Genomic DNA, 20755 nt, shown 5'->3' with positions numbered 1-20755 from the left:
AATAACCGACTCAGAAAAACCACGTTTTGATAAAATCAAGCGTTCAATTTCCAAGCAGTCAGCTTCAGAGAAGCTAGATTTTGATGTTTGAATGGACCCTGTATCAGAAGGTCCTGTCTTAGAGGTAGAGACCAAGGCGGACAGGATGACATGTCCACTAGATCTGCATACCAAGTCCTGCGTGGCCATGCAGGCGCTATTAGAATCACTGATGCTCTCTCCTGTTTGATTTTGGCAATCAATCGAGGAAGCAGCGGGAAGGGTGGAAACACATAAGCCATCCCGAAGTTCCAAGGTGCTGTCAAGGCATCTATCAGAACCGCTCCCGGATCCCTGGATCTGGACCCGTAGTGAGGAAGTTTGGCGTTCTGGCGAGACGCCATGAGATCTATCTCTGGTTTGCCCCAACGTCGAAGTATTTGGGCAAAGACCTCCGGATGAAGTTCCCACTCCCCCGGATGAAAAGTCTGGCGACTCAAGAAATCCGCCTCCCAGTTCTCCACTCCCGGGATGTGGATTGCTGACAGGTGGCAAGAGTGAGACTCTGCCCAGTGAATTATCTTTGATACTTCCATCATTGCTAGGGAGCTTCTTGTCCCTCCTTGATGGTTGATGTAAGCTACAGTCGTGATGTTGTCCGACTGAAACCTGATGAACCCCCGAGTTCTTAACTGGGGCCAAGCCAGAAGGGCATGGAGAACTGCTCTCAATTCCAGAATGTTTATTGGCAGGAGACTTTCCTCCTGATTCCATTGTCCCTGAGCCTTCAGAAAATTCCAGACAGCGCCCCAACCTAGTAGGCTGGCGTCTGTTGTTACAATTGTCCAGTCCGGCCTGCTGAATGGCATCCCCCTGGACAGATGTGGCCGAGAAAGCCACCATAGAAGAGAGTTTCTGGTCTCTTGATCCAGATTCAGAGTAGGGGACAAGTCTGAGTAATCCCCATTCCACTGACTCAGCATGCACAATTGCAGCGGTCTGAGATGTAGACGTGCAAAGGGAACTATGTCCATTGCTGCTACCATTAAGCCGATCACCTCCATGCATTGAGCTACTGACGGGAGTTGAATGGAATGAAGGACACGGCATGCATTTAGAAGCTTTGTTAATCTGTCTTCTGTCAGATAAATCTTCATTTCTACAGAATCTATAAGAGTCCCCAAGAATGGAACTCTTGTGAGAGGAAAAAGAGAACTCTTCTTTTCGTTCACTTTCCATCCATGCGACCTTAGAAATGCCAGAACTAACTCTGTATGAGACTTGGCAGTTTGAAAGCTTGAAGCTTGTATCAGAATGTCGTCTAGGTACGGAGCTACCGAAATTCCTCGCGGTCTTAGTACCGCCAGAAGGGCACCCAGAACCTTTGTGAAGATTCTTGGAGCCGTAGCCAATCCGAATGGAAGAGCTACAAACTGGTAATGCCTGTCTAAGAAGGCAAACCTTAGATAACGGTAATGATCCTTGTGAATCGGTATGTGAAGGTAAGCATCCTTTAAATCCACTGTGGTCATGTACTGACCCTTTTGGATCATGGGTAAGATTGTCCGAATAGTTTCCATTTTGAACGATGGAACTCTTAGGAATTTGTTTAGGATCTTTAAATCCAAGATTGGCCTGAAAGTTCCCTCTTTTTTGGGAACCACAAACAGGTTTGAGTAAAACCCTTGTCCTTGTTCCGACCGCGGAACCGGATGGATCACTCCCATTAATAACAGATCTTGTACACAGCGTAGAAACGCTTCTTTCTTTATCTGGTTTGTTGACAACCTTGACAGATGAAATCTCCCTCTTGGGGGAGAGAATTTGAAGTCTAGAAGGTATCCCTGAGATATGATCTCTAGCGCCCAGGGATCCTGAACATCTCTTGCCCAAGCCTGGGCGAAGAGAGAGAGTCTGCCCCCCACTAGATCCGGTCCCGGATCGGGGGCCCTCGGTTCATGCTGTCTTTGGGGCAGCAGCAGGTTTCCTGGCCTGCTTGCCCTTGTTCCAGGACTGGTTAGGTTTCCAGCCTTGTCTGTAACGAGCAACAGCTCCTTCCTGTTTTGGTGCAGTGGAAGTTGATGCTGCTCCTGTTTTGAAATTCCGAAAGGGACGAAAATTAGACTGTCTAGCCTTAGCTTTGGCTTTGTCTTGAGGCAGGGCGTGGCCCTTACCTCCTGTAATGTCAGCGATAATTTCTTTCAAACCGGGCCCAAATAAAGTTTGCCCCTTGAAAGGTATATTAAGTAATTTGGACTTAGAAGTTACATCAGCTGACCAGGATTTTAGCCACAGCGCCCTACGTGCCTGAATGGCGAATCCTGAGTTCTTAGCCGTAAGTTTGGTTAAATGTACTACGGCCTCCGAAATGAATGAATTAGCTAGTTTAAGGACTCTAAGCCTGTCCGTAATGTCGTCCAGCGTAGTTTAACTAAGGTTCTCTTCCAGAGACTCAATCCAAAATGCTGCCGCAGCCGTAATCGGCGCGATGCATGCAAGGGGTTGCAATATAAAACCTTGTTGAACAAACATTTTCTTAAGGAAACCCTCTAATTTTTTATCCATTGGATCTGAAAAAGCACAGCTATCCTCCACCGGGATAGTGGTACGCTTAGCTAAAGTAGAAACTGCTCCCTCCACCTTAGGGACCGTTTGCCATAAGTCCCGTGTGGTGGCGTCTATTGGAAACATCTTTCTAAATATTGGAGGGGGTGAGAACGGCACACCGGGTCTATCCCACTCCTTAGTAACAATTTCAGTTAGTCTCTTAGGTATAGGAAAAACGTCAGTACTCGCCGGTACCGCAAAGTATTTATCCAACCTACACAATTTCTCTGGTATTGCAACAGTGTTACAATCATTAAGAGCCGCTAAAACCTCCCCTAGTAATACACGGAGGTTTTCCAATTTAAATTTAAAATTTGAAATATCTGAATCCAATCTGTTTGGATCAGAACCATCACCCACAGAATGAAGCTCTCCGTCCTCATGCTCTGCAAGCTGTGACGCAGTATCAGACATGGCCCTAGTATTATCAGCGCACTCTGTTCTCACCCCAGAGTGATCACGCTTGCCTCTTAGTTCTGGTAATTTAGCCAAAACTTCAGTCATAACAGTAGCCATATCTTGTAATGTTATCTGTAATGGCCGCCCAGATGTACTAGGCGCCATAATATCACGCACCTCCCGGGCGGGAGATGCAGGTACTGCCGCGTGAGGCGAGTTAGTCGGCATAACTCTCCCCTCGCTGTTTGGTGAAATTTTTTCAAATTGTACAGATTGGCTTTTATTTAAAGTAGCATCAATACAGTTAGTACATAAATTTCTATTGGGCTCCACCTTGGCATTGGAACAAATGACACAGGTATCTTCCTCTGAGTCAGACATGTTTAACACACTAGCAATAAATTGCAACTTGGTTACAATCTTATTTAACAAAAACGTACTGTGCCTCAAAGAAGCACTAAACGATTAAATGACAGTTGAAATAATGAACTGAAAAACAGTTATAGCATCAATCCTTAAAAACAACACAACTTTTAGCAAAGGTTTGTTCCCATTAGTAAAGTAACAATAATTAAATTTGAAATAAAAATTACAGAACAACGTTTTTAATCACAGTCAATATATAAGTCTCACAGCTCTGCTGAGAGAATCTACCTCCCTCCAAAGAAGTTTGAAGACCCCTGAGTTCTGTTAGAGATGAACCGGATCATGCAGGAAATACAAGAGTAACTGACTGGAAATTTTTGATGCGTAGCAAAGAGCGCCAAAAACGGCCCCTCCCCCTCACACACAGCAGTGAGAGAGAAACGAAACTGTCACAATTAAAACAAGCAACTGCCAAGTGGAAAAATAATGCCCAAATATTTATTCACTCAGTACCTCAGAAAATGCAAACGATTCTACATTCCAGCAAAAACGTTTAACATGATAAATACCTATTAAAAGGTTTAGTGTACTTTTAACAGAGTAATTCCGGTGAAATACCATCCCCAGAATACTGAAGTGTAGAGTATACATGCATGTCATTATAACGGTATGGCAGGATTTTCTCATCAATTCCATTCAGAAAATAAAAACTGCTACATACCTCAATGCAGATTCATCTGCCCGCTGTCCCCTGATCTGAAGCTTTTACCTCCCTCAGATGGCCGAGAAACAGCAATATGATCTTAACTACTCCGGTTAAAATCATAGTAAAAACTCTGGTAGATTCTTCTTCAAACTCTGCCAGAGAGGCAACAACACGCTCCGGTGCTATTGTAAAATAACAAACTTTTGATTGAAGTTATAAAAACTAAGTATAATCACCATAGTCCTCTCACACATCCTATCTAGTCGTTGGGTGCAAGAGAATGACTGGGAGTGACGTAGAGGGGAGGAGCTATATGCAGCTCTGCTGGGTGAATCCTCTTGCATTTCCTGTTGGGGAGGAGTTATATCCCAGAAGTAATGATGACCCGTGGACTGATCACACATAACAGAAGAAAGCTGACAGGAAAATATCACCTGAGCATCTCTATGTAAAAAAGGAAGATATTTTACCTCACAATCTCCTCAGCTCAGCAGAGTAAGTTCTGTGTAAAAAGTTATACCCTGCTGCAGGTAAAAAAATTAAAAAAATGAAGAAATGAACAGCAGCCAATCAGCATCAGCAGTGCTGAGGTCATGAACTCTTACTGTGATCTCATGAGATTTGACTTAACTCTCATGAGATTTCATAGTAAGCTTCCTTTACCTGATTGGTGAAATAATATGAGAGTGCACGATGCTAGTCCCTTCAGATGTCCCAGGACAAACACACTAAAATGCTGCTTAGAAATCCTTTACAATGGGAGGTGGCTACTGAGGAACTTTTGAGGTAAAATATCTTTCTTTTTTACATAGAGATGTTCAAGTGATATTTTCTAATCAGCTTTTTACAGCTATGCTGCATCACTTTCAAGTGTTTAAATATTTGGGTATTATGGCCCTTTAATATACCGTGCAGTACAGTTTCAGCATAGACTAAAGCACCAGTTAATGCATCCTGCAGTACAGCTTCAGCATAGACTAAAGCACCAGTTAATGCATCCTGCAGTACAGCTTCAGCATAGACTAAAGCACCAGTTAATAAACCGTGCAGTACAGCTTCAGCATAGACTAAAGCACCAGTTAATGCATCCTGCAGTACAGCTTCAGCATAGACCAAAGCACCAGTTAATGCATCCTGCAGTACAGCTTCAGCATAGACTAAAGCACCAATTAATGCATCCTGTAGTACAGCTTCAGCATAGACCAAAGCACCAGTTAATGCATCCTGCAGTACAGCTTCAGCATAGACTAAAGCACCAGTTAATGCATCCTGCAGTACAGCTTTAGCATAGACTAAAGCACCAGTTAATGCATCCTGCAGTACAGCTTCAGCATAGACTAAAGCACCAGTTAATGCATCCTGCAGTACAGCTTCAGCATAGACTAAAGCACCAGTTAATGCATCCTGCAGTACAGCTTCAGCATAGACCAAAGCACCAGTTAATGTATCCTGCAGTACAGCTTCAGCATAGACTAAAGCACCAGTTAATGCATCCTGCAGTACAGCTTCAGCATAGACCAAAGCACCAGTTAATGCATCCTGCAGTACAGCTTCAGCATAGACTAAAGTACCAGTTAATGCATCCTGCAGTACAGCTTCAGCATAGACCAAAGCACCAGTTAATGCATCCTGCAGTACAGCTTCAGCATAGACCAAAGCACCAGTTAATGCATCCTGCAGTACAGCTTCAGCATGCCACCGACTTTTAAAGTCCTTTAACTCATATCTTACCTTAGCAATGATTTCAGCAATGTTTTTTAATGACTGCTTAATTGGATACTTTGCCATATCCCACTGGAACCTGGTTATGTAGGTGACCAAATCCACTGAGAATAGAAAAAACAAAATAGTTTTATGAGCTTTATAATAAAAAAAACTAGCCATTATATTACATTACAGAGACACAGAAGATTGTTGTCTACCTACTACAGCTTGCTCCAGTTTGTGTAAAGGGTCTTTTCATATGCAGGGGGGGGTCTGCTCTTTTTCCTTTCCAGACAATTTCAGTGGGTGTCCCAGCCTAACCTTTTGCTAAACTGTGAGCTTCTAAGTAAGTTTTTAAACTGTTTTATACTGGATTTTTAGATCAGTATCTGTGCAAATTATTCTTTATAGTAGTGTCTTTTACATGAAATTGAATAAAAATGGGTGTATACTGTCCCTTTAAGTGATTATTTATAGGTAAATATATTAAAGGGACACAAGTAAAAATGGAAATGCCCAGTAGTGAAATAAACATTGGCAAAAATGCATCTGAGATACGTTATGTTATCAGGCGTCTAAATGTGCGCACAGTTCACCTTAGCATACACAGGTAAGCCACTTGCATGTGCATCCAACTCACAAATGTTCAGAAGCATTTCTGCAAACAAAAGTGTTGTACAAAAATGCTTCAAGATGGGGCCATGTGCACAAGAAAAGGCAAGAGAGTGTGATAACTTCCCAGAAGCATTTATTGGAAATAAAAGCACTTCAATAAAAGTAATTAAAGTGAATGTCAATTTTAGAAGCCTGTAATTTGAATACTGATTTATGAACTCTTAACTAGCTAAACTGCATTAAAAAATAAATAGTTTAGTTATATTATTTTTACCAAAATTCGATACGTTTGCACCCGGACTCCTCCTACTCGCCACTTCCTATTTCTGAGCATTGTGACGTATAGCGCTGTCCCGCTCTATACGTATCTCTAAAGTGCACAACCGTGGAGATCTTACAACGCGCATGCGTTACAATCAGATCAAATATGCGCATGAAAAAATATTAACTTACTCTGCGCACGCGTTATCAGCGTTAATCTGAGCATGCGCTTCAATCGTATTACGTGTATCGCTTACTAGTCTAGATATCAGCTAACGCAGGTGCAGAAAAAGCACATGACGTATTAAAAAATGGGGTTTAACACCCGGGGGGGGGAATAAATTATGCTTACCTGATAATTTTCTTTTCTTCTGACGGGAAGAGTCCACAGCTGCATTCATTACTTTTCGAAATACAGAACCTGCCTACCAGGAGGAGGCAAAGACACCCCAGCCAAAGGCTTAAATACCTCCCCCACTTCCCTTATCCCCCAGTCATTCTGCCAACGGAAGAAGGACCAGTAGGAGAAATATCAGGGTGAAAAAAAAAGTGTCAGAAGAACAAAAATTGACTGTCGCCTTATAGACAAAACACGGCCGGGAGCTGTGGACTCTTCCCGTCAGAAGAAAAGAAAAATGATCAGGTAAGCATAATTTATGTTTTTCTTCTTAAACGGGAAGAGTCCACGTCCACAGCTGCATTCATTACTTTTGGGAAAACAATACCCAAGCTAGAGGACACTGAATGCAAACAAAGGGTGGGTACAAAAAATGCAGCCCCTTCGAAAGGCATCCCAGCCTGAAATTACCCGACACCCTATAAATAATAAACGACACAGGTAAAAACTTGAAGCCCAAGTAACTGCACATCAGTTACACAACCAGCAAAGCTGAGCTAGAGACCACTTAGCTCCAGAGTCTGCTAAGCACAAACAGCCTCCGAGGAGCCAGCCCCACAGCTCTCGACTCCCATTAAGAGTACCCGGCCGAAAGGACCTGGAACTCTACCTGCCCCAGAGAAGGAGAACAGATCCCCAGAAGAAATCCAAAAGGACCGTTCCACACGGCTCAACAACATAGAACAACCCAAGGTTGTCATGATAGAAGCGCCCAGGGAGATGAACTCCCTAGAAACATAAGGACCTGAAAAAAGTCCATAGTCCATACCCAAAGAAACACGTCCCAAAGAGGACTAGAGAATCGTCTTCATATCCCTGATACAGCACCATACCATAAGGTGCTCCAGAAAAACGTGTTTCCTGTTGCATCGTATCAAGTCGAAACCTGCAGGCTAGACAAGCATAGACAGGATAACTTTCCCAGCAGCTAGCAAAGAGCTCTACAAGAGAACAAGCCCTCTGAACAGGAACTCGCATGACCAGCTTCCAGGTAGGAAAGCTGACCCAGCCATCGTGGAACCCAAACCACCGAAGAGGAGCAGAAATACTCAACAGCCCTCAGAATACCGGGCTCAAAGGAGCATCCCCTCCCAGCACCAGATGCCGTTAGAAAAGAGGAGGACATCAAAAGTCCTCCCACCGAAGGGGAGGACAGACTCAAGAAGAAAAGGGTCAACACTGCACAGAGTAACCGATCCCCGACCTTCCCTCCAGAATAATGGTCTCAGCCCAAAGGTTATTCAAGAACGAAGACAAGAGTCCCCGACCTCTGGAAGAAAAAGAATGGATCTATGAGGAACAAAACCCCCGAGTAGAGACAGAACAGACTTCGTGCTCAGACACGAGACACCCACACTGCTGTCTTCCATAAAGAGGAAGATTTCCCAAGAGAAGAGAGTTCTCAGACCCACAGCATCTTAATATCAGAATCCAGAAAGAAAATGGGCTTTCCAAGAGTTCAAACCCCCAGCCTCCTGTTGGAGGGATGGTGGAACCAGTCACTACTCCACATTTCCCTTTCCATGATTCTGAAACGCAAGAAGGGAAAAATCCCTACAAGGCAAGGGAAACAAGGACACACAGGTCGTCACAGATACTGAGGTAACTCAGAATCAAGAGAACACACAAGAACCCATCCCCCCACTCTAGGAAAGAAGGTAACTAAAGCAACAGAAACCACCCTACCATAGAGGCGAAACTCAGTTGAAGAGAGACACATGGAGTCAACAGCAACATCAAATGCACCAAAAACACAGTATGGATCCGTCAGAGACCTAGAACCTCAGCCTTAGGCAGATAGGCATCCCCCATGAGAAAAGAACCCCGTCCCCTTCAAAAAGGACACACGGGACCACAAAACCTAAAGTGAGACCGAACCGTCCACATCCGATCCAGGGAGAGACATGGTCCTAGGCAAGAGTCCTTGAAAAACGGAATTGATCGAAGGATCTAACTTCCTGAAGAACATTAAGCTGCCTCCTATGATTAGGAGCGCACCATCTAAATTCCGTAGACTTGGCGACCTAGCAACAGCCTCAACCCCAAGAGTCTGAAAAAACTCCTCACCAGTTTAAGAATTTGGCACCCAGTGCTCCTGGATTGCGAGGAAAAATCTTGAAGACAAGCTTAACCCCGTGTTACACACGCTGGCAAGGTAGCAACCAGCACCCGAAGGTGGACGTGAACCCTGAACCATCTGCTTGACATCCCAGTGAGCTAGACGTAAAACACCCTCCACGAAGCCCCAACGGGGCATGGAGGATAAATGATCATCTACCTGACCCCAGAAGGGCAACCGTCTGTAACCGACCTCGGACCTTCACTTTTAAGCTCCAATGCTAGATTTGCAATGAGGTCGAAGATAACACCCAAGCGTCGAAGACCATGGTCAGACCAAGGGTAGATCCTATATGGAAGGGACAGCCTCCAGAGATCCTTGCAGGATCGATCTTTCAAAAACCCCTTTAACAGGTTAGAAGCTGGAAGCCTCGCAGCTCCCCATAGAAGGCAGGAAAACCCCAGCACTCCACCTCTTAGAGTAACGCAACTCTGAGCAAAGGAAGGACATGCTCGCACTTTAAGACAAGATGACCCACGCAAGGCGGAAAGGAAGGAGACGCCACCGTAAAACAATGTTATAAGGCTAAAGAGTCAGCATCCGGAAGAACCTCAAGTGAAGACGCAAATCATTCACCACTCGGAACACTATACCACAGGTCTTTCACATCTCCCAACTCCAAAGGAATGGAAACTACGGTTCTGAGTCCCCAGGGACCTGTAAGAACCATGCCGCCGTCTGAAAAACACAGATCTGTATCCCAGGCGAGTAGCCAGAAAAAGCCAACCTTAGATCGGCACTCAGAACCCTCCATGCAGAAGCGTATCTACACACTAGGCCTCATACTTCGAAATAGGATCCGAGACCGGAGTCCATATCAATAGGCCAAGTGACAAGATTAAAATTAGCACCGCGAGGGTGACATGAACACAAGTAACAGCAGAAAAGCGTCCGACCAGTACCTGCCTGGTATAAGGACCCTTCAAAAGTGTCAGGGTGCCAGGAATCAGACAGACGAAATAATCACACTTTTATTAATAACAAAAAAATAATAAAAAGTCCACAAGTCAAATAAGCCAGGAGTCAAAACCAGAGCTGGTAGTCAGACAAGCAGAGTCAGGAGCCAAAGCGAATAGTCAGACGAGCCGGAATACGGAACAAGGAAAACAGCAGAGTCAGGAACAAGTCAGGGATCAGGAAGGACGTCAGGCAGCGAGGTAATACAAAGGAACTCACAAACAGGTCTGAGACAACGCAAAGGCAAACTATACTGAACCGAGGCCCTTTAAATAATAAGTGATGACATCACAATTCTGAGACTGCATCCTGTCCCACACAGATGATGCACACCAGTCTGGCCATAAAAGGAAGTGCAGGAAATGAGCAGCGTCCCCCACAATGCACCATAGTCAGCAAGAGAGGTGAGTAAAATGGCTGCCAGCAGCACATGGCAAACAAAACAGGGAAAAAAGGAAATTTATGCTTACCTGATAAATTTATTTCTTTTATGATATAACGAGTCCACGGATTTCATCCTTACTTATGGGATATTGCCTCCTGGTCAGCAGGAGGAGGCAAAGAGCACCACAGCAGAGCTGTATATATAGCTCCTCCCTTCCCTCCCACTCCAGTCATTCGACCAAAGTTAGGAAGAGAAAGGAAAAGCCAAGGTGCAGAGGTGACTGAAGTTTAACAAAAATAATGACCTGTCTTAGAAAATGACAGGGTGGGCCGTGGACTCGTCATATCGTAAAAGAAATAAATTTATCAGGTAAGAATAAATTTCCTTTTCTTTTACAAGATATGACAAGTCCACGGATTTCATCCTTACTTATGGGATACAATACAATACCAAAGCTATAGGACACGGATGAAAGGGAGGGACAAGACAGGAACCTAAACGGAAGGCTCCACTGCTTGAAGCACCTTTCTCCCAAAAACAGACACGGACGAGGCAAAAGTATCAAATTTGGAAAAAGTGTGAAGAGACGACCAAGTTCCAGTCTTGCAAATCTGTTCAACAGAATCATAATTTTTGAATGCCCATGAGGAAGCCACAGCCCTAGTAGAATGAGCCGTAATTCTTTCAGGAGGCTGCTGTCCAGCAGTCTCATATGCAAAACGGATGATACTCTTCAGCCAAAAAGAAAGAGGTAGCCGTAGCTTTCTGACCCCTACGTTTTCCAGAGAAAACAACAAATAATGAAGATGATCGACGAAATTCTTTAGTCGCCTGCAAGTAAAACTTTAGGGCACGGACCACATCCAAGTTATGTAACAGACGCTCCTTCTTAGATGAAGGATTAGGACACAATGAAGGAACAATACTTTCCTGATTAATACTTTTGTTGGAAACAACCTTAGGAAAAAAAAACAGGTTTGGTACGCAACACTACCTTATCGGAATAAAAAATAAAAGGTAAGGAGAATCAGACTGTAATGCTGAAAGCTCAGAAACTCTGCGAGCAGAAGAAATAGCAACCAAAAATAAAACTTTCCAAGATAATAATTTAATATCTATGGAATGCATAGGTTCAAACGGAACCCATTAAAGAACCTTAAGAACTAAATTCAAACTCAAACTCAGGTCTAAACACAGGCCTGATTCTAGTCAGAGCCTGACAAACAGATTGAACATCCGGAATATCTGCCACACATTTGTGTAGCAAAATAGATAAAGCAGAAATCTGTCCTTTTAAGGAACTTGCTGATAACCTTTTCTCCAAACCTTCTTGGAGAAAAGATAAAATCCTAGGAATCCTAATCTTACTCCATGAGTAGCTCTTGGATTTGCACCAATAAAGATATTTATGCCATATCTTATGGTAAATCTTTCTAGTAACAGGCTTACGTGCCTGGATCAAGGTATCAATGACCGAATCAGAAAACCCTCACTTAGATAAAATCAGGCGTTCAATCTCCAAGCAGTCAGCTGCAGAGAAACTAGATTCGGATGATGGAAGGGTCCCTGAATGAGAAGGTCCTGCCTCAATGGAAGCTTTCACGGTGGCAGAGAGGACATATCCACAAGATCGGTATACCAAGTCCTGCAAGGCCACGCATGAGCGATGAGAATTACCGAAGCCCTCTCCTGTTTGATCCGAGCAATCACCCGGGGAAGGAGAGCAAACGGTGGAAACACATAAGCTAGGTTGAACGACCAAGGCACTGCCAAGGCACCTATCAGTTCGGCCTGAGGATCCCTGGACCTGGATCCGTATCTCGAGAGCTTGGCATTCTGACGAGATGCCATAAGATCCAGCTCCGGTACGCCCCATCTGAGAATCAGGGTGGCAAAGACCTCCGGATGGAGTTCCCATTCCCCCAGGTGAAACATCTCTCTGCTCAAAAAAATCTGCTTCCCAGTTGTCCATTACTGGGATGTAGATTGCTGACACCACCGCCCACCGAATTATCTTGGATACTTCTGTCATCGCTAAGGAACTCCTTGTTCCTCCCTGATGATTGATGTAAGCCACAGTCGTGATGTTGTCCGACTGAAATCGGATGAATTTGGCCAAAGCCAACTGAGGCCAAGCCTGAAGCCAATTGAATATTGCTCTCAACTCCAGAATATTGATTGGAAGTAGAGACCCCGACCGAGTCAACACACCCTGAGCCTTCAGGGAATTCCAGACTGCAACCCATCCTAGTAGACTGGCGTCCGTTGTCACTATCACCCATGAGGGTCTGCGGAAGCACTTCCCTTGGGACAGATGATCCTGCGAAAACCACCAATGAAGAGAGTCTTTTGTCTCCTGATCCAGATCTATCTAAAGAGACAAATATGCATAATCTCCATTCCACTGTCTGAGCATGCTCAGTTGTAGAGGTCTGAGATGAAAACGAGCAAACGGAATGATGTCCATTGCCGACACCATCAATCCAATTACCTCCATGCACTGAGCCACTGATGGCAGAGGATTGGACTGAAGGGATCGGCATGTATTCAGAATCTTTAACTTTCTGACTTCCGTCAAGAAGATTTTCATGGACATAGAATCTATTAGAGTTCCCAGGAAAGGAACCCTTGTCTGTGGAATTAGTGAACTCTTTTCTAGATTCACCTTCCACCCGTGAGTCCTTAGAAAGGACAGAACAATGTCGGTATGAGACTTTGTTAGCTGATAAGACGACGCCTGGATCAGAATATCGTCCAGATAAGGCGCCACTGCAATGCCCCACGGCCTGAGAACCGCCAGCAGAGAGCCTAAAACCTTCGTGAAGATCCTGGGTGCTGTGGCCAGCCCGAAAGGAAGGGCCACGAACTGAAAAAGTTTGTCCAGAAAGGCAAACCTCAGGAACTGGTGATGATCTCTGTGGATAGGAATATGAAGATATGTATCCTTTAAGTCCACGATAGTAATATTGACCCTCCTGGATCAATGGAAGAATTGTCCGAATAGTCTCCATCTTGAAGGATGGAACTCTGAGAAACTTGTTTAGACTCTTGAGATCTAAAATGGGTGGGAACATTCCCTCTTTTTTGTCCCGTATGTTGGAACGGGACAAATTACTCCCATAGTAGAGAGGTCTTTTACACAACGTAAGAACGCCTCTCTTTTTATCTGGTCTACAGACAATCGTCAAAGAAGAAACCTTCCCCTTGGGAAGGAATTTTTGAACTCCAACTGATACCCTTGAGACACGATTTCTAGTGTCCAGGGATCCTGAACATCTCTTATCCAAGCCTGGAAAAAGAGAGAAAGTCTGCCCCCTGCCAGATCCGGTCCCAGATCGGGGACCACCCCTTCATGCTGTCTCGGGAGCAGCAGCGGGCTTCTTGGGCTGTTTACCCTTGTTCTAAGCCTGGTTGGGTCTCCCTTCCTGTTTAGCGTAAGAGGAAGGGGGGGATTCCTTTGAAATTACGAAAGGAACGAAAATTACTCTGTGGTCTTTGTTTAGATGTTTTGTCCTGAGGGAGGAGATGACCCTTACCTCCCGTAATGTCAGAAATGATTTCTTTCAAATCAGGCCCGAATAGGGTCTTTCCCTTGAAAGGAATAGCCAAAAGCTTAGATTTAGAGGACACATCCGCAGACCAAGATTTTAACCATAAAGCATTTAGTGCTAAGATGGAGAATCCCGAACTCTAAGCAGCTAATTTGGTTATCTGAAAGGAAGCATCCATAATAAATGAATTAGCCAGCTTCAGCGCCTTAATTCTGTCCTGTATTTCCTCTAAAGAGGTCTCAGTTCTAAGAGACTCTTCTAGAGCGTCAAACCAAAAAGCAGCCACAGTTGTGACTGTTACAATGCAGGCCGCCGGTTGCAATAAAAACCCCTGATGAATAGAGAGTTTTTTGAGAAGACCCTCCAACTTCTTATCCATGGGGTCTTTAAAAGCACAACTGTCCTCGATAGAGATAGTCGTACGCTTCGCCAGGGTATAAATAGCTCCCTCCACCTTAGGGACCGTCTGCCAAGAGTCCCGAACAGTGTCAGCTATAGGGTACATTTTCTTAAAAATAGGGGAAGGGGAGAACGGGATACCCGGTCTTTCCAATTCCCTAGCAATAATCTGAGATTCTCTTAGGAACCGGAAAAACATCGGAGTAAGAAGGGACCTCTAAGTATTTGTCCATTTTACTCAATTTCTCTGGTGGGACAACAATAGAGTCACAGTTGTCCAGAGTCACCAAAACCTCTCGCAGTAAAAGCCGGAGGTGTTCAAGTTTAAATCTGAAGGACATGACGTCTGAATCTGTCGGGGGTAACGCACTTCGTGAGTCAGACAGTTCCCCCTCAGACAGGGCCTCCCTACCCCCCAATTCAGAGCCCTGGGAAGGTATATCGGAGATAGCCATTAAAGCATCAGAAGTCGCAGAGACCATATGGGCTTCTGACCTGCTGCGTTTGTCTTGTAACACTGGCAACTTAGATAAAACTTCTGTAAGCGTGGATGACATAACTGCAGCCATATCCTGCAGAGTAAATGAAGTGGACGCGGTTGAGGAACACAGTGTCGCTTGGGTGGGCGTTAAAGGTCTTGACGCTTGGGGAGAAAGTTGCGGCATACCCAGAGTCTCATCAGTCTGAGAAGCATCCTTAGACATACTTGCATTAAAGAAAATTTGTTATTTACATTGTAAAGCCCTCTCAGTACATGAGGGACAAAAAGTAATAGGGGGTTCCACATTGGCATCTAAACACATAGAACAGGTACTTTCCTGAACTTCAGCCATGACAAACAAACCAGCAATAGCAATATTGATCGTCTTTTACTTAATTAAAATTAATTTTGAAAGCCAAAACTTATAGAATTTTTTTTAAATAAAACAAGCCTACTGTGTCTTTAAAAATGAAAACAGCATTAATTTGTCTGCTCCGCAACAAAACTATGCAACAATAGGGAGCACTATAAAATCTTTAGTAAATAGTTTGAGTTATGCATAAGGGTTTAACAAAACTTTTAGCACTCTGCTGTGGCGCCTACCTGCCCCCACGAGACACTGAATACTATGTGAGCGGCGCTCCCAAGTCTGTTTATGAAGTTGCATACACAAACTGACTTAGGCCACACCAGAGCCCAGAGACCTGCTGACAATCGATGATCCATATGACAACTGCGCGGCTAAGCGTGCAAAGCTAGGCCCCGCCCATTGTGGGCGTAAATCAAGTCCCCAGCAAGGATACCGCATGGGAAGAAAAATGGTCCGTTTAACCCAGAAACCATAATAAAGAGAATCTAAACTAACACCTCACTTTACCTCTTCCTATCACTAACACAGGCAAAGAGAATGACTGGAGTGGAAGGGAAGGGAGGAGCTATATATACAGCTCTGCTGTGTTGCTCTTTGCCTCCTCCTGCTAATCAGGAGGCGATATCCCATAAGGATGGAATCCGTGGACTGGTCATATCTTGTAAAAGAAAACCCTGACAGTACCCTCCCCTCAACGATCCCTCCCCCGCGGGAGGACAAAAGGCTTATTGGGGAAACGAGCATGGAAGGCACGGAGGAGGGCGGGAGCATGAACATCAGAGGAGGGAACCCAAGAACGCTCCTCCGGACCGTAGCCCCTCCAGTGAACCAAATACTGTACACGACCCCTGGACATACGAGAGTCAATAATGCTGCTGACCTCATACTTCTCATGGTTGTCAACAAAGATAGCACGTGGACGAGGCAACACAGTGGTAAACCGATTGCAAACCAATGGTTTCAAGAGGGAGACATGAAAAACATTGGAGATGCGCATTGCAGGAGGAAGGTCAAGAGCGTAGGCCACAGGATTGACCCGTCGGAGTATTCGAAAAGGACCAACATAACGGGGAGACAGTTTATTGGAAGGCACAGGAAGGTTCAGGTTGCGGGAGGACAGCCAAACTCTCTCACCAACCTGGTAGGAATGCGCCGGCAGACACCTACGATCAGCCTGGAACTTTTTGTGCTGCATAAAACGATGAAGGCAATCCTGAATCTGCATCCACGTGGAACGGAGTTGCAGGAGATGCTCCTCCAAAGCCGGAATACCGAGACATGAATGAATCGGGCAATAACTTGGAGGAAGCATTAATAGCACTATTACGAGCAAACTCTGCACAAGGTAACAGTTCAGACCAATTATTGTGGTGATCTGAGACATAGCAACGGAGGAACTGTTCCAGAGCTTGATTAGACCGTTCCGCAGCCCCATTGGATTGAGGATGATATGCCGAGGAGAAGGAAAGTTGGATCCCCATTTGAGCACAAAAGGAACGCCAAAATCTGGAGACAAACTGGCTACCCCGGTCCGACACGATCTCCTTGGGTAACCCATGTAAACGGAAGACCTCTCGGGCAAAAATTGAAGCAAGCTCCTGAGCGGTAGGAAATTTCATCAAGGGAATGCAATCTGACATTTTAGAAAAACAGTCAACCACCATAAGGATAACAGTATTGCCATTGGAAACAGGGAGATGGACAATGAAGTCCATGGAAAGATGTTTCCAAGGACGCTCACCATTAGCAATAGGTTGAAGAAGACCCACAGGAAGACGTCGAGGAGTCTTATTCTGTGCACAAACTGAGCAGGAGGCAACATACTCAGCAACATCAGAACAAAGACCTGGCCACCAGAATTGTCGAGTGACAGACCAAATCATTTGGTTCTTGCCTGGGTGACCTGCGGCTTTAGGATAGTGGTAAGTGTGCAAAAGTTTAGTTCGAAGATTCTCAGGAACAAAAAACACTTACCACTAGGTTTCTCAGGAGGTGAATTGGTTTGTGCAGCCAGGATCTCCTCCCCAAAGGGAGAAGTCAAATTACTACGTATGGTAGCTAAAATATGGTCAGGAAGTATAACAGGAGTAGGTACAGACTCCACCTTGGACAGAGGCGAAAATTGTTGAGAAAGGGCATCAGTCCTAACATTCTTACTACCAGGCAGGTAGGAGACCACATAATTAAATCGAGACAAAAATAGCGTCCATCTGGCCTGTCGGGGCGACAAACGTTTTGCTTCAGAAAGATAAGTTAAATTCTTGTGATCAGTAACAATGAGCACTGGCACGCTAGTACCCTTGAGAAGATGCCTCCATTCCTTGAGTGCCAAAATTATGGCCGGTAATTCCCTGTCGCCAATTTGATAATTGCACTCTGCTGGAGACAATTTCTTAAAGAAGAAACCACACGGATGCAGGGAACCGTCAGGCGTAGGACGTTGAGACAAGAGGGCACCTACTCCAGTCTCAGATGCATCGACCTCAAGAACGAAAGGCAGGACAGGGTTAGGATGAGCCAGAACTGGAGCGGCAGCAAAGGCAGTCTTAAGACTATCAAAGGCCTTAATGGCAGTAGGTGACCAATGGAGTGGATCATTCTATTTACGGGTCATGTCTGTGATACGTTTGACCAAGGAAGAAAAGTTTTTAATAAACTTTCTATAGTAAATTGGCGAACCCCAAAAATCGTTGAATAGACCAAAGACCAACTGGGCGAGGCCACTGCAGATAACTTGTCAGGATCCATGGAGAACCCTGCAACGGAGATAACATAACCTAGGAAGGTTACTTGAGTCTGATGGAACTCACATTTCTCAAGTTTACAAAACAGGCCGTTCTCATGTAGTCTCTGAAGCACCCGTGTAACATCAGAACGATGAGCCTCAAGTGTGGGTGAGTGTATTAGGATGTGGTCTAAGTACACAACAACACACTGTTGCAACATATCTCGTAGGACATCATTAATAAATTCCTGGAAAACAGCAGGAGCATTACATAGGCCAAAGGGCATTACAAGATACTCATAATGCCCGCTCCTGGTGTTAAATGATCTTTTCCATTCATGGCCCTCCTTGATCCTAACGAGATTGTATGCTCCTCTCAAATCAAGTTTAGTAAAGACCGTAGCTCCCTTGAGGCGGTCAAAGAGTTCCGTAATGAGCGGAATAGGGTAAGCATTCTTAATGGTAAGACGATTAAGACCCCTATAAATCGATGCATGGTCTTAACTCGCCACCCTTTTTCTTCACAAAGAAGAAGCCAGCCCCTGCAGGAGAGCAGGATTTGCGGATGATCCCCCACGACAGAGCATCGGCAACATACTCCTCCATAGCACAATTCCCTGCAACAGACAGAGGGTAAACCCGGCCCCGAGGAGGAATGGCTCCGGGTTGCAGGTCTATGGCACAATCGTAAGACCAGTGAGGAGGCAACGTACTGGCACGCACCTTGTCAAAAACGTCTAGGAACTCTCGGTACTCCTCTGGCAATTGAGATACCGAAGAAGTTCACAAGACTTTAACTGGTTTCCAAAGACAAGTGGAAATACATTGCAGGGACCACGACAAAATTTCGGACCTGCACCAGTCGAGACTGGGATTGTGCTTTTGGAGCCAGGGATAACCCAGAACAAATGCGGAGAGTTTATCACCAGGAACTGGAGAGCCCCAATAGCCATGGACAACGGAGCAGTTTCGTGAGTAACGAGTGCGGGCTGAAGGGGCCTGCCATCAATGGCCTCAATAGCAAGCGGAACGGACCGAAGCAAAATAGGAATGGAGTGCTTTCATACAAAAGCACTGTCAATGAAATAGCCCGCAGCACCGGAGTCAACAAGAGCCTGGGTGACTATGGAAGAGTCCACCCAGGAAAGTACAACCACGACCAAAGGTTTCTCCTCAAGCGGTTCCGGGGACGAGGATAAACCACCCAAGGTCTGCCCCTGACAGGACCTTAGGTGTGAGCGTTTCCCGGCTGTGTAGGACAGGACTTCAAAAAGGTGGCCCTGTAACCCACAATAGAGGCAGAGCCCCTCCCTCCTCCTAAAGGCCCTCTCCGCAGCAGAGAGATGCGTGAATCCAAACTGCATCGGCTCAGCAGTACCTGGTGACTTGGGACAAGGAGGCATGGGAGAAGGAGGCATGGGTGGGAACGAACACGAAGGAGACCACGGAACAGGAGGCTTCCGCAAGCGCTCCTTGAAAGAGGGCCTCTCTCTGAGTCTGATGTCAATTAGGATTAAAAAAAAAAAAATGCCTCGAGATCCTCTGGTAAATTTTGAGCAGCAACTTCGTCTTTAAATCGCATCAGAGAGCCCATGAAAGAAGGCGGCAACAAGGGCTTTATCGTTCCAACCTACCTCTGCGGCAAGTGTACGGAACTCAATAGCATACTGAGCAACAGATCTTGTACCTTGCTGAATGGACATGAGTCGTTTAGCAGCAGAGGAGGAGCGAGCCGGAACATCAAATACCCTTTGAAAGGAGGCCACAAATTCAGGGTAATTTGAAATCACAGGTTTATTAGTCTCCCACAAGGGATTAGCCTAGGTAAGAGCTGTGTCAGAGAATAACGAGATGAGAAATCCCATCTTAGCTCTCTCAGAGGTAAACACCTGAGGTAACATCTCAAAGTAAATGCCCACCTGGTTCAAACACCCTCTGCACTGAATAGGATCGCCTCCATATCGCTGAGGTAGAGGTGCAGAACCGGACATGCACCTGGTAGGACTAGGTGCAGCAGCGGAAACAGGAGCAGCCATAACTTGTGGGACACTTTGGTCCGAATGTGCAGTGTGAGTCAGCAGGGTTTACAGGGCTAGTGCAAATTGATCCAAGCGGTGATCCTTTTCATCCATCCTGGAAATGATGGCAGGTAAAGGTGGATTATTAGCACCATCAGGATTCATGGCCTTTGCGTAATGTCAGGGTGCCAGAAATCAGACTTAGACGAGAAGTGCAAAAATAATCACACCTTTATTAAGAACAAAAAAAATATTAAAAGTCCACAAGTCAAATAACAAGCCAGGAGTCGAAACCAGAGCTGGTAGTCAGACGTGCCGAGTCAGGAGCCAAAGCGAATAGTCAGACGAGCCGGAATCAGGAACAAGGAAAACAGCAGGAACAAGCCAGGGATCAGGAACCAGGAAGGTTGTCAGACAGCCAGGTAATAAACAGGAACTCTCACAAACAGGTCTGAGACAACGCAAAGGCAAAGCATACTGAACAGAAGCCCGTTAAACAATAAGTGATGACATCACAATTCTGAGACTGCATCCTGTCTCACACAGATGATGCACACCAGTCTGGCCATAAAAGGAAGTGCAGGAAATAAGCAGCATCCCCCCACAATGCACCATAGTCAGCAAGAGAGGTGAGTAAAATGGCTGCCAGCAGCACATGGCAAACAAAACAGGAAAAAACCCTGACACCAAGGTCTAAGAAAATTTGACCCGAAGGT

General features: G+C 45.2%; 1 protein-coding gene across 1 annotated transcript in view; it reads right to left on the bottom strand.

Annotated features, from left to right (window-relative positions):
- Positions 1 to 20755, bottom strand: part of LOC128661095 (V-type proton ATPase subunit C 1) — a 229817-nt gene that overhangs the window by 140630 nt on the left and 68432 nt on the right. The window contains exon 5 of the mRNA XM_053715264.1: positions 5789 to 5883. Within this exon, the coding sequence (XP_053571239.1) occupies positions 5789 to 5883 (95 nt within the window). The remainder of the gene's footprint in view (positions 1 to 5788; positions 5884 to 20755) is intronic.

The sequence above is a fragment of the Bombina bombina genome, chromosome 5 (assembly GCF_027579735.1).
Source record: "Bombina bombina isolate aBomBom1 chromosome 5, aBomBom1.pri, whole genome shotgun sequence".
NCBI lineage: Eukaryota > Metazoa > Chordata > Amphibia > Anura > Bombinatoridae > Bombina > Bombina bombina.
Note: the sequence above shows the minus strand (reverse complement) of the source record. Positions and strands in the feature narration are given on the sequence as shown.